At 59.4% G+C, this 13,750-nt stretch overlaps 1 protein-coding gene across 2 annotated transcripts; it reads right to left on the bottom strand.

Annotated features, from left to right (window-relative positions):
• Window positions 1–784: 784 nt before the first annotated feature.
• Window positions 785–12,578, bottom strand: AGT (angiotensinogen). 2 transcript variants are annotated; one of them, XM_030334316.1, is made up of 6 exons: window positions 12,505–12,577; window positions 11,596–11,652; window positions 7,919–8,780; window positions 4,053–4,320; window positions 2,308–2,452; window positions 785–1,554 (listed from the first exon to the last, which is right to left on the bottom strand). In XM_030334316.1, exons 3-6 carry the CDS (start codon window positions 8,748–8,750, stop codon window positions 1,363–1,365), a joined length of 1,437 nt encoding a protein of 478 aa, XP_030190176.1. In that variant the 5' UTR covers window positions 8,751–8,780; window positions 11,596–11,652; window positions 12,505–12,577; the 3' UTR covers window positions 785–1,362. The 2 variants fall into 2 exon arrangements, with proteins under 2 accessions (XP_030190176.1, XP_030190177.1); XM_030334317.1 differs by lacking the exons at window positions 785–1,554; window positions 2,308–2,452 and adding an exon at window positions 3,253–3,374 and having other exon boundaries at window positions 12,505–12,578.
• Between the last annotated feature and the right edge of the window lie 1,172 nt (window positions 12,579–13,750).

Here is a 13,750-nt window from a genome sequence, read left to right on the forward strand (position 1 = left end):
CCTGGACTGTGGCTACGGTGCCCTGGGCTGTGGCTACGAAGCCCAGGAAGGGGGGTGGGCGGGGCCTGGGCACCAGTGGGCAGCGCAGTCACCGCTCAAGCAGAACACGGGATGCTTCTGCTTACGCCTCTGAACGCGCATACCGGCAAGAACTGGGTCGCCTTTGAAATCGTCATGCCCACTCTTACCCCCCCCCCCCCCCCGGTGACTGTCCAGCAGCCGTCGTCGGTGGTTACCGTATTACGGAGCCTGCCTGGTTACTTCAGCAGCTGTGGGAGGGAGGAGGAGACGAGGCTTTGTGCACATCAGGAAGCCTCTTCACTGTTACCAGCAACAGCGTGGGCCTCCGGGTGCCCAACTCCTCCCCAGTCCCCGCCCGAGCTTAGGAACGCGGGCGTCTAACCCGCTCAGAGACACTCAGCAGACGGAAGGATTCGTTTCTCTGTCTTCCAGTCCCTGGGCGATGGGAGCAGCGATCCGACCCTGTGTCCCCAGAAGGGAAGAGGTGCCCACCTGCCCCGTTCCTTCGCAGCTGCGTGTCGCGGCATGGGGCCTACCCCCCCCACCCCCATGCCCATCTGCCATTTAGGGATGGAGGCGTCCAGAATAAAGCATCATCTAAAACCTCTCCAAATGACGGCCAAGTACCGGCCCGCACCTTCCAGGGAAGTTCCATCCAAAATATGGCTCAAAGCCCTTGAACTCACTTAGCATTTGTATGGTCTGTTAAGCTAAATGGCATGTATTTGTTTTGCTGCAGAGTGAAAAGAATTTTCCTCTTTTGCGTATTGTTACAAGATGTTTATTAAGAACACAAGGGATGACCAGCCGTGGTATTAACATTCTAGTACAAATTCAGACGCTTGTGTTTTTCCAAGATCACAGCATCCTGGGGAAGACAACCAAGAAACCAACAAAAAACTAAGGCATCGTGGAGACCGTATGCAGGTCGTGCGTTCGTATTCCGTAACCGAGTGTAAACCCAGGGCCGTGAAAACTATAATTTTAAAGCCCGATTTCTGTTCTCTGATAAAAAGGAAAGCAGTTTTTGGTTTCACGAACCGGTTTTAAGTCTGTTTGCACTTTTTCCTGAACAGTCGTCCTGTGCTAATAAACTCTGGTTCTTGGCACCGCCCCCCCCCCCCTTCACGTGGCCCAAGATAAACCTAAGAACCCGGGAGGCCTTCTTCCCAAAGGTTCCGCTGCTCATGATACACAGTGCCACGTTTACCAGGGAGAAACAGCTTCCTTCCCGTTCCGCACTGACTCACTGGAAGGAAAAGTGGAAGACGGGTGACAAATCGGCGTTACTGTGTGCCTGTTGCTCACGGTGACAGCCGCGGCTCCGTGGCGGCCCAGGCCTCACGCCGCGCTCAGCGGGTTGGCCACGCGGCCCAGGAAGTGGAGGGCGGTGGAGTCTTGCTCATAAATGGCGAACAGGAACGGGCTGTTGAGGGTCACCTCCAAGGCCTCGGGCCCGTCAGGCTGCTGGGCGGACTCCGTGGGCTGTTCTCCCTCGTCTGCTTTTAGTTCGAAAAGAACGCTGTTCAGCACCTGCAAGGCAGCAGGTGTTGGGACGGCTCCCGAAGGCCCTCGGGCCCAGCTGTGTAGTGCTGTCGCTGGAGGGCATTTCTCCAGACCGTGCACGCCCCGCCCCTCGGTGTAGACGACCCCCACTCGGCCCAACCCACCTGACAGCTCCTCCCCAGAGTCCCTCCACTTCCCACCTTGCTGTTGCCATCCAGGGCAAAACCCCGGACCCTCGGCTGCGGGCCCCTGTGCTCGGTTCATCCCACTCACGTAGCACAGGGGCTCGTGCCCCCCAAACAGTGGTCTCCAAGGCCAGAACTGCAGCCCTTCTTCTCCCCAGCAGAGCGTCCAGGCGGCCCCGCTGCAGAGGTGCGTCATTCCAGACAGCAGAGCCACAGTCTGCCTACCGCTGAGCGTTTCCCTGAAGCAGGCGGCCCTCTGGCAGGGCTGGCACTGGGCCTAGGGGCACTCACTGTCGTCGCCCAAGTCCTGGCCCTGCTGTAGGATCTGGGAGGGACCCTGAGGCTAGGCCAGGCTGGGCAGAGCCATAGAACACATGGTGGGGAAGGGTTCGCTGCTCTCCACCTGTCCCCAGAAAGCCCTAGAAGGCTCTGGTCACTTCTCTCCCACCCTGGGTGCACACTTACCTGGCCGTGCTCTCCTCTCCTACCCCGCCCGCCTCCCGGGAGCTCCCCCTGTGTCCCTCCTGTCCACGCCTCCCACCCTGCGAACCCACGGAATCCGCTCCGACACAGACAGACACCTCCCGCACGGTACCTTTCCGACTCTGAGCTGGTCGTCGCTGATTTTGCCCAGGTTCGCCTCCGCGCCCAGCAGGGTGGGCAGCCTGGCCTGGGCCAGCAGGTCCTGAAGGTCATAGGAGCCTTGCAGTGTCAGCTGGGGCATGGTCAGGCGGATGGCCCTGGGAGGGTGACACACACTTAGGGAGGTCCCGGTGGCCCCCACCGTGAGGCCCTGGGCCCCCCTCACCCGGCTAGGCCATCTTGGGGAAAGTTTGTCAGCAGCAAACGTAACAAGAAACTTCCGTGTCCTTGGGAGTACGGTGAGAAGGGCATACATTTAACAGCGGTGCTCTCTGGGTGTTTGTGGACAGTCTATGCTTCCATTCTGGGTTTAGGTTGGCTGCACTGAAGGTGTATCACCTGGAGAACTTTAAAATGCTATTCTCTGAAATGATGCATCCTGTCTTACTAGCTACCTTTCAGTGGTGTTCTTGACATAGAAACCCCCCACCGTGGGGGGGTGGGGGGTGGGGAGAGAGAGATAGGAGGGATGTCCTGTCACTCTCAGTGGTGGGCACGTTCCTTAACATCAGCTCAGTTGACCTTCCTTTGGCATCCCTGAGAGCCCATGGATGTTTCCAGTGACGTACCAAACCCTCACAAGAGGTGACAGTGGACCCATGTCCCTAGTAGCATTATTCACGATAGCCAAAAGGTGGAAGCGGCCCAAGTGTCCACTGATGGATGAAAAGATACACAAAGCACGGTCCATCCGTATAATGGAATGTTAGCCTCAAGGAGGAAGGAAATTCTGACGCAGGCCGCAACGTGGGTGAACCCTGGAGACAAGATGCTAAGGGAAATAAGCCAGTCACAAAAGGACAAATACCGTATGCCTTCACTCCTCTGAGGTCCTAGGATAGACACATTCAGAGACCGGAAGTAGAAAGGTGGCGGCCAGGGGCGGGGGGAGGGGGAATGGAGAGTTAGTGTTTAATGGGGTCAGAGTTCCAGTCTGGGAAGAGGGAAAGATCCTGGGGATGGGTGGCGGTAAGGGCCACGCAACAGCGTGGATGTGCTCGGTGCCCCTGAGCCGTGTACCTAAAAGATGGGTCACGTGGTAAATGTTAGGCGTTTACCAACCACCACAACCAAAAATGATCTAGAAAGGAGAGCTGACCTCAGGAGGCCACTGGCCCCCCCCCCCTCCCCGAGTGCCTGTCTCGGGGCAGATTTCCGAACCCCACTGCCCTGCACCTGGGTGGTAGGTCAAGTGTAGCGCCCCCCAGCGGAGAATTGCTTTCTTCCCCACCGCAGGAGTGGAGCAAACCAGGGGGCCTGTGGGGTCAAGGTCAGCTTCGCGAGAAAGCCCCTCCCCCGGGTCTCTCGGAAGGGTACGAACCCTTCTGGGAAGTCGGCCCCCCAAAAGCTCTTGGTCTGCAGCAGATTGTGTGTGTTGGGGGGGGACGGGGCTGGGGGAGGGGGTGGCGTCAAAAGGGGCAGATTGAAACGCGGGCATCCAAAACCAGCGGGTGAGCACAAGCCGAGGAAGGCGTGCTCCCCGCTCGTGCTCCCGGAAGAAGCCGGTAAACCGAGAGCCACGTCAGTGGATGGCTGGAGGGGTGATGGGGGGATGCCCAGGCCCTCCAGCCCACAACAGCAGGGGCCGCCCGGCCCGCCCCTGCTCACCCCACACCCCCCCCCCCCCCCCCCCCCCCCCCCCCCCCGCTTCCAGGGGGAGCAGCCCCAGAGGTGCCGGCGGTTTCCCGGGAGCCTTACCGGGGAGAGAGATTCTTCAGCCACGTCAAGAAGTTGTGCTGGAAGCTGAGGGTTTCCACCTGCTGCAGGCCCGACATGCATTGCGGCTGCACCAACAGCAGGCAGGCGCTCCTGCCCAGGGGCACGCGGGTCATGGAGATGTTGTTCTGGGCGTCGCTCCAGTGCTGGAAGGTGCCCGTGCCCGAGAGCATGGGGACGGGCACTGCCGTGGTGTTGTCCACCCAGAACTCCTGGAGCCCCTCCAGCAGGGAGAACCCCTTCAGCTTTCCTGCGGACCCGGATGGGAGACAAGAGGGGAAGGGTCAGCTGGGGCAGGGGCAGGTGGGTGGGCTCGGGGTGGGGCGCCGCTGAGCAGGGGTGGGGGGGGGCGAGGCCTGAAGGGCAGATCCCGGAGGCAAGGCGCGGCCCGGGCAGGGGGGCATTCTCCCCGCCCAGCGCATCACCAGCCCCACGGCCCCAGGGGCCCGTTCAAGTCCTCCTCCTGCAAGATCACTGCGGTGACGCCAGCCGCCAGCGGTGAAGACGTTGCACCCGCCAGGTGCCACCCTGGGACTTTAGACCTGTCGCCTTAAGGCCCACAAAGGAAGGCGGAGAATGGAGGCACCTTCCACCACGACTGAGTGACTAACTCACCCCAGATCTGCCCTGGCCCAAAGCCTGTGGGCTGCCATGCTCACTTTCTTTTTCTTTTTCTTTTTTTTAAGACAAATTCAATTGTTGGGTTCACAGCAAAAGCTAGAGGAAGGTATAGAGATTTCCCGTGTTCTTCACCCCCCCACTCCCCTGACAGGCACAGCCTCCCGCCCCACCGACACCCCCACCAGGGCGGGACATCCATTGACGCTGATGAAGCGACACGGACACATCGTCATGACCCAGAACCCGTGGTTGACATCAGGGCCGTGCATTCTCCGGGTCTGGACAGACGTGCAGTGACCTGTATCCACCATCACCGCGTCATCCAGAATAGGGTCACGGCCCGACACGCCCCCAGTGCACGCTCGCTCTCCAGCCCGCGAGCAGGGCCGGCCGTGACAGAGACTCCCTTTCTCAAGTCCTAGGACGCGGAGCTGAGCACACACCTCCTGTCACGAAGGCTACCCGTCTCGGGCCCCTGTGCTGCCAGGGACACCCCTACGACCCGGCGTGACCAGTGGCTCTGAGCAGAGGCGTTCCGTGCAAGCCGGCACCGGGCCTCGCCGGCGAGCGGTGAACCCTCTCTGGTGCCCTCGCTCCCGCAGGGCTGTGCACGTGGTGGCGGAACCGAGCTGCCACCCGGCTCAGCTGTCCTGGGAGACAGGACGGACGCCTGCCGAAGGCCCTGTCCCTGGGGGCCTCCCTGTGACCGGAGCCCCTGGCACAGCCCCTCCCCCCTGCAGTCTCCTCGGTCACCGTGAGTGGCCCACGTCGGGGTTGTTTCTGGGGGAATGAGGGGAGGGTAAGGGTGAGTCTGTCACAGAGCAGCTGGGGGTCTGAGTAAAGGCAGCCTCAAAAGCCACGGCTCCCTTTTCTGGGAACAGAGGTCTCCAAAGTGGAGGGGTGGGGGCTGAAAGGACAAGGGTGCCTTCCCAGGGCCTGGGTCTGGCAAGAAGGGACCGCCAGACCCAGCCTCTCCCTCCCCCTTTGTAGTCGGGCCTTGGGGAGACAGGAGCGACAAGCCGTGATGTCCTTCCTCCCAGGCTCCCCCAGGCCTGGCAGGGGACTCGTTAGTTCAGGGGAAGAAAGGACTGACTCTTTTCCCACCAAGACAGAAAGACGTGAGACTCTGCACCGGAGGCGGCTGCCCGGTCCCGTCTGCTCATCTGAAAAGCACAGCACACCGTCCTCGTCCAGAGGTTAAGTAAATCCCTCAAGGTTAAGTCAGCTGGCGTCGTGGAACCTGTCAGGGCCAGCACCCAGCTTGGGATGACAGCAGGGCCTGGGCAAAGGGCGCACCCTGGAGCTCGCGGGCTCCCAGCCCCCAAGTGCTCGCCAGTTGGGAACGTGCACCTGACCTCCGCTCAGGTCACGCACGGTAATAGAACATCATCGCCAAAGGGGAACACAGAGCTCCCAAGACGTAAGTGGACGCGCCGCGGCGGACAGGTGCGTCTCTGTTGGATGGAAACTGAGGCACAGAAAGGTCAGGGAGGGAGAATCAGAAGCGGGGATGTGGTGGGGCTGGGTGACCATCCAGGGCGTCGGAGTCCTGAGCGCGGTTCTGCTTTTCTCTTCGTGGCTTTCCTCGCTCCCCTCTTGTCCAGCCCCATCATGTGAACGCGTGCACGGGGGCTTTTCCAGAACGAGTCCCCGTTTCTGGCACCTGCGGCTCTCTAGCTTTGCCTTTTGGGGGCACGACTTCCTCAGTGAGCTCTCCTCCTGGGGCTCCTCTTAGGAATGGCGAGCTGAGCCCGCGAGTCCCCTCTGTCCTCCGTGGGGGGTGGCGCCCCCCCCCCGGCCCCCCGCTCAGCTGGATGGCCCCAGTGCTGGACTCTGTTCCCACGACCTGTGAGCACTGGGACCTGAGCATTCCAGGGTCTGCCGTCTTCCTCCTGCACCCAGAACAGGCTGGAGGTCCTTCCCCCTTGCGGTTTACAGGCTTCCAGAATGTTTTCAGAGTAACAAAGTAGCCATGCTCTGTTAAACCTCTCTCTCTCTCTCTCTCTCTCTCTCTCTCTCTCTGGCTCCGGTTTGGCTGCTTGCTCGCTTGGCTCGCAAACGCACCCTCCCCGGCCCCTCAGTTTGTGGAGTCACTACCTTAGCGTGTGCTCCCGGGAGGGTTTGCCTGCCCCGTTGAGCAGCCTTCCCGGGAGTCCCCCACCCACCCACCCACCCTGCCTTCAGTGCACATGGCACAGGCCGCCTGGGCGACCTCTGAACAGAACGCTTTGCCCGCTCCAACACCCGCCAGCCTTCCCAACGTCAGATTCCAAGTCGGAACCCGGCCCGTCTTTCCGGCCCCGCCTTGCACCAGCCACGCTCGCTCACTCCCAGCTCTGGCCAAACAGAGCCGCCCTTGCCCTGGTTCCTGGCCCCGAACTCGCTAGACTTTGCTCACATGTTTGTTCTTCTCCACTGCAGCCCCGCTCCCCGAGCCGCCCCCAGGCCTCTGTCCTCTTGCCCAGTGACCCTCCCTCCTCTGGGTGCTCAGCCCCCCCAGATACCTTCCTCGGGCACTTTTATCTGCAGCTCTGTAGCCTGGGCATTCGCCTGTGGGACCTAGCTGCCCTGCTGAGGCTCGAATAGGCAACCTGGGGTCGGGACCTGTGCGTTCTTCCTGCCTGGCCCCTCGGAGACGCCCCACTCGGGGAGTTTGCATGTGAACCTCTTCCGTGACTATATATTGAATGAGCGAACTGTCTTCGTAGGGATTTTTTTGCAGGGGAGGAGGGAGTAATGGCCCCTCCCAACATGAAAGGGATTTAAGCAAACAAACGGGCTATGTTTGCATGGACATTGACCTTCTCAAGAGACAGGAACCCCTCCCTCCTGAGCGTAGAGCTGGGCCCCAGGGCCAGGAGGTGGGGGCTTGGGTCCTGGGACACCCGCTCGTGCCTGTGCCTTCTTGAGGAGGCCACCGCGTTGTTGTTTTTTCCTCTAGGGGCAGTAACACCTCTCCACCACACGGCCAGGGGATTGAATGAGAAAAGTAGAAGGATTTACTTTAGTAGCTGCACAGAGTAGGGCAGCAGGTAGGTGGGCCGATAGTTCTGCCTCCTCGAGAGTGACTCCTGGGTGCTCCCTCACATGCGCCACCCTGCCCTTCTCCAAGGCCTGGCCCTTGCTGAGCTGAAATGTTGGGCATTACAGCCACAGACGCAGGGAACTGTCACCCTTTGGAACCGGCCCGGGGGTAGAGCCCACCCCACCCGCAGGGTTTGCCTTACCTTGGAAGCGGACATAGGTGTTGAAAAGTAGGGTGCTCCCTGGGCCGACTCCTGACAGGGGGCTGTTCAGTTTCCACCCCGTCACTGCCTGCATGAACGCGTTGATCTTCTCGGCAGCAAGATCTGGGTCCGTGGACAAGTCCAGAGAGCGCTCGAGGGCGATGGGGGCAAAGGGAGCCAGGCCCCGCACAAATGGCTCCTTCAGGCGCAGGCCGGGGGCTGTGAACAGGCCCACCACCGTGGAGAGGAGCAGTCTGGGCTGGCCGCTGGCCCCACCCTGGGCGACCAGAAGGCCCTGGATGGTGTGCAGGGCAGAGAGGACCTTGTGGCCGTCCAGCCGGGACGTGCAGCCCTGATCCTCCCCGGGGACGCCCAGGAACGCCTGTAGTCTGCTGGCCGTGGGGTCCAGGGCGCCCAAATAGAAAGAGGCCAGGGTGCCAAAGAGAGCCGTTGGGGACAGGATGGCCGCCCCGCTGGCCGTGCTCCACGACTCACTCAGCATCCTGTACATGTGGAAGCCCAAGAAGTTGAGCATGATCCCCACCTTCGCCGCCCTCAGCCTGTCTTCCTCCTCCAGCCCCTCGGTGGCCAGCACGAGCTGCTCTCGGAGGGCCTCCTCGTCCACAGGGGTTGTCTTGGCCTGAATGGGGACCGGTGTGAAGGTCGGCTCTTTGGGCGCCTCCGCGTTGGACTTCTCCAGCTGCTCACAGCTGCTCTCGCTGTAGACGAGGAGGTGAAAGGGGTGTATGTACACCCGGTCGGCAGCGGCGAGGCCGGCCCAGGCCAGGAGGCAGAGGACGGCGGCCCTCAGGCTCGCACCAGCAGGAGCCATCGCTGACGGGGGCGCTCACTTCCGCGGACCCTGCAAAAATGTCCTCTTGTCAAGGGTGACAGTTCTACTCGGTGTGGAGGTGCCCTCTAGCCAGACTTTTAGCCGTTCCAATATTCCCTGCGATCGTTCAGTCCAGGAGAAATCTATCCAAGTCTACACACGTCGAAGAGAAGTGGTAAATTTCAAAGCTCTGGGGAAGACACCGCGCAGGTGCAAAACACCGCTGTGGGCTGGGCTGCGCTCTCACGGGGCTTATTTTGGGGTGGGCTTCGTGTTTTGTTGTGTCTAATGTTTAAATTTTTCTTTTTTTTTTTCTTTTTTTTTTTTTAATTTTTTTTCAATGTTTATTTATTTTTGGGACAGAGAGAGACAGAGCATGAACGGGGGAGGGGCAGAGAGAGAGGGAGACACAGAATCGGAAGCAGGCTCCAGGCTCTGAGCCATCAGCCCAGAGCCTGACGCGGGGCTCGAACTCACGGACCGCGAGATCGTGACCTGGCTGAAGTCGGACGCTTAACCGACTGCGCCACCCAGGCGCCCCTAAATTTTTCTTTTAACGTCTATTTATTTTTGAGACAGAGAGAGACAGAGCATGAACGGGGGAGGGGCAGAGAGAGAGAGAGAGAGAGAGGGAGACACAGAATCCGAAGCAGGCTCCAGGCTCCGAGCTGTCAGCGCAGAGCCCGACGCGGGGCTCGAACTCAAGGGGCCGCGAGATCGTGACCCGAGCCGAAGTCGGACGCCCGACCGACTGAGCCACCCAGGCGCCCCGGTTGTTTTGTCTAATTTTTATAGCGGTGGGGATGTCTTGGGATTAAGACCTCTGGAGAGTTTAAACAGAAATAGGAAATCGTCCGTGAAATCAAGGAAAAATGGTCACAGGCGTTTTCACAAAATACTGGAAGCACTTCTCTCCAAGGATATATGAGTGGCTGATATTAATTTTACGTTATGTTAATCGCTGATCTTCTGCCTCCATCAATAATTAGATGTTTAATAGAGACTAATATGGAAACACTCAAGCTGATGTTTAAGGGACCACTTTCGGCAATAACGTATCATGATATTAAGGCAAAAAATGTTTTAAGCTATTTGTTGAAATCCCAGTCCCTCAAAATGTACTATACTTGGAGACATAAAGAGGTAATTTAGGCGAAATGAGGTCATCGGGGTGGGACCTACTCCAATCTGACTGGTGTCCTTCTAAGAAGGGGAGATTCAGGGGCGCCTGGGTGGCTCAGTCGGTTAAGACCGACTCTTGATCTCGTCTCAGGTTATGACCTCACGGTTCGTGAGTCTGAGCCCCACATTGGGCTCCATGGTGACAGTGTGGAGCCTGTTTGGGATTCTCACTCTCTCTCTCTCTCTCTCTCTCTCTCTGCCCCACCCTCTGCTTGTGCACTCTCCCCGCCGCCATCAAAAATAAATAAATAAACTTAAAAAAAAAGAGAGAGGAGATTAAGACACAGACACATCCAGAGGGAAGACACTGTACAGACTGAGGATGGCCACCTATCTAGAAGCCAAGGAGAGAGGCTCCGAAGAAGCCAGCCCCGCTGACACCTTCGTCTCAGATGGGTAGCCGCCAGAATCGTGAGATAACATCTCTATTAAGTGACCCAGTCTGTGGGGCTTTGATATGGCCCCTAAGCAAAGTCATAGATTCACGTGCCCCTGGCTGTAAGTTTTCCCCTCGAAAACCAAACGTGGACCAGACCGCCGGTCTCTTGGAGGCCCCTTGGCCCCAGGGTAGGCGGTAAACCAGTTTGGAATACAAAACTAGCACACACAGGGGCACTTGGGTGGCTCAGTTGGTTGAGCGTCCGACATCGGCTCAGGGCAGGATCTCGAGGTTCGTGAGTTCGAGCCCCGCGTCGGGCTCTCTGCCGTCAGCCTGCCAGTGGCTCAGTCAGTCAAGCGTCCGACTCTCGGTCTCGGCTCAGGTCACCATCTCACGGCTCGTAGGATCGAGCCAGCCCCGAGTCGGGCTCCACGCTGACGACATGGAATCTGCTTGGGATTCTCTCTCTCTGCCCCTCCCCACCCCTTCAAAAAAAATAAATTAAAAAAAAAAAAAAAAAAAAAAAGCTGGACCACACTGAGTTATCAGGAAAGCTTGCGGAAAGCAGAGTGCCGGAGAAATCTTGCAGTAACAGGCACCCCGTCCAGGGTTGGGGCCGGGCAGGTAAGCACAGCCCCCTCCCTGCTCCACCCCTCCTGCACCGTCTCGTCTCGGCACCGTCTGGTGGGGGCGGGGGGGGGGGGGGGGAGCAATTTCATGGATCACTGTCGTTGCTCTCAGCTGGCATCAGTTGCTGCTGCCCCGGCTGGTCCTAAGTCAGCACGCAGCAGGAGCCTATGATTCTCCCCTCCTCCACCACCCTCCCCCTCAGCCTCCCTCTCCCCTCCCCTCCTCCAGGTATCCCGACTCCTCCTCGTGGTTCCGTGGCCTGATGAAATGGTGAGAGCGGCAACCGACACTAATACAATGCTTATCATTGCTGGGCGGTGTTCTAGGGCTTTCCATAGACTCGTCTCATCCTGCTGGGGCTTCCTTGACCCCGCGTTTCACACCGCAACCGTCCCCCGCCACGCCTGACACTCTGGGCTCGCTGATCCTGCTTTACTTCCTTTTCCCTTAGCGCCGATCACCCTGTAACCCTCTGCAGCATGTAATCTGTTTATTTTTCCGTTTTCAGTTCTGTCCCTTTGCACATGAAAGCAAACCCCATGAGCGCGGGGTCCTCGCTCGGTTTTGTTCGCTGATGCATAGACACCGCGGTCCCAGAAATGCGCCTGGGACCTCGTAGGTACTCGGTACATCATTGTCAAATGGAGCACTTACCGCTGGTTTGCAGAGGAGGTCCGGTGATTTGCTCTAGGCCACACAGGTCACGCAGTTCTATCGGAGAGACAGAACTAGGATTCAAACCCAGGCCCTCCCCCCCTCCCCCGCCCCTCCCTGACGCCATAGTCCACACGCTTCAGCACCGATCTGTAGTGCCTCTTGAACAAAACAATAAGACTTTGTCTTTCTAGTTCATCCTAAAGTTTAGAAAGCACTCTCACGTTAGATGAGCTCTTTCGATTTACCTACGCCCTGGTTCAGGAGCAGGGAAGGCCAGGCATTGCCATTTGTCCCATTTTACGGCCGAGCCACCCGAGGCTCGGGGGTACCGCGTGATGAGTGCACAGAACACAGCCTTGAACGCAGAGACGGCGCTGCCTCGAGGGAGGGGCGGGGAGTCAGACGCCGGCCACTCCTCATCCGAGCCCCGTGGGGACGCGGCCCCGGGGGGCCAACTGAGTCAGCCTCCCCCAGCTCCGCCACCTACACGGCAAGTTTGCTCTTCCTTCTGCTGGCAGGGGACCCAGGGGACTCTAGGCCACCATGACTCCGCTCCTGTGCCAGCCCCTGAGGCCCGCCAGCCCCGCTCATGGGCGGCAGGAGGACCCGGCCACTCTCTTCCCTTCTGCCGGGGAGGCACGGCTCCTCTGATGGGAGCTGGGGTGTGCTGAGGGAGAGGACAGCCCCCACGTCTGGATGTCTGCTGTGACAGGAGGGGAAAGGCAGCCTGTGTGTGAGTCTTCCGTGGTGATGTCCCCGTGCTGCAGGGACCCCTGGCTTCTGGCCCTCAGCAGCCCTTTTCACCTCCCCACAGAGGCCCCCCACCGGCTTCTCCCCCCTGCATATGACTCAGCTGCCCCGAGAGAGACAGGGAGGGGTGTGTAAGGAGAGGGCCTCCCAGCTTACCTTCCGCCTTTAGTTCCCCCAAACAGAGGCAGCCTCTTCCCCTGGCAGGGCCGCGGAGGCCCTATTTATATGGGAGGGGTGGGGACGGCGCCGTTCCCAGAGCGTTCTGTGCCCAGGCTGGGGAGGAGGGGGGGGGGGGGTGACATCACTTGGCCCAGCGGTGGGGGTGGGGGGGCCTCAGGCAGCCAGGCCGGGCTGGGGGACAGGCGCCAGAGCGACTCATGCAGGGGCTCCTTCCAGGAAGTCAGGGTGATCGATAACACACTTTCACTGCTGAACAGGACGAGCTGGAATGCCGTCGAGTTACACATTTACTGAAGTTTTCCTGCACTGGGGCCGCAGGTCCGGAGCACAGGAGCGTCCCACGTAGGGGTGTGATGTGTCTCTGCCCTGAGGCTTGGCAACCCCAGGCCAGCCACCCAAGCCTTCTCTCTCTCTCTCTTTTTTTTTTTAAAGTTTATTTATTTTGAGAGAGACAGAGACGGCGTGAGTGGGAGAGGGCAGAGAGAGAGAGGGAGAGACAAAGAACCCCAAGCAGGCTACGCATTGTCCACAGAGTCCCAAGTGGGGACCGAACCCACGAAACCATGAGCTCGTGACCTGAGCCAAGACCAAGAGTCGGACACCCAACCGACCGAGCCACCCAGGCGCCCCTAACCCAAGCCTTCTGACGGAGCCCTGTTTGGGGCGTGCTTCAAAGAGGCCCCAAGAGTGCTCTTGGAGGCCCCGTGGGCAGGGGAAGGAGGGGCAGCCTGGGGGTGACATCTGACCCCATGGCCTTGAGCAGCTCAGGCAGCCTTTAGCACCTGCTCCATGAGAGGCCCTCTGACGGGCAGGGGGAGGAACGCGCGACCAAGCAGAAGCACCTTCTAGAGACTCGTGATTTAGCTGGGGAGATGGTTAGACACCAGCCGTGATACAGCCAGATGGAAAGGCACCAACAAAGAGCTTTCAGATCACGGGAGGGAACAATCCGTTAAAACTGGGGAAGGTTTCAGGCAGAAATGTCATTTCAGTCACGCCTTGAAGGGTAAATAAGCTGGACTTAGAAGCTGAGGAAGGGATTTTAGAGGTTTATACGATGGGAACAGAGGTGGGGAAGCGTGGAGCCTGTTTGGGGGACGCCTGCAGCCCTAAGGTGCTACAGGGGAGGGCAGGGGTGACAGAAAATTGCCGCTGCTTCCTGTGCTTGTCCCCAGGGACCACGAGGGTGCCGAGTCTTTCGTGGGTGTCCCCGGATGCAGGG

The sequence above is a fragment of the Lynx canadensis genome, chromosome D2, assembly GCF_007474595.2.
Source record: "Lynx canadensis isolate LIC74 chromosome D2, mLynCan4.pri.v2, whole genome shotgun sequence".
Taxonomy (NCBI): domain Eukaryota; kingdom Metazoa; phylum Chordata; class Mammalia; order Carnivora; family Felidae; genus Lynx; species Lynx canadensis.

What these genes read in the sequence shown, in the direction of transcription:
- AGT (XM_030334316.1), bottom strand. Translation starts at nt 8,750, where the DNA reads ATGGCTCCTGCTGGTGCGAGCCTGAGGGCCGCCGTCCTCTGCCTCCTG. An exon ending in CTGAAGAATCTCTCTCCCCG is followed by an intron (nt 2,453 to 4,052) that starts GTAAGGCTCCCG and finishes TCACCCTCCCAG; the next exon opens with GGCCATCCGCCTGACCATGC. An exon ending in ACCAGCTCAGAGTCGGAAAG is followed by an intron (nt 1,555 to 2,307) that starts GTACCGTGCGGG and finishes GCTGCCTTGCAG; the next exon opens with GTGCTGAACAGCGTTCTTTT.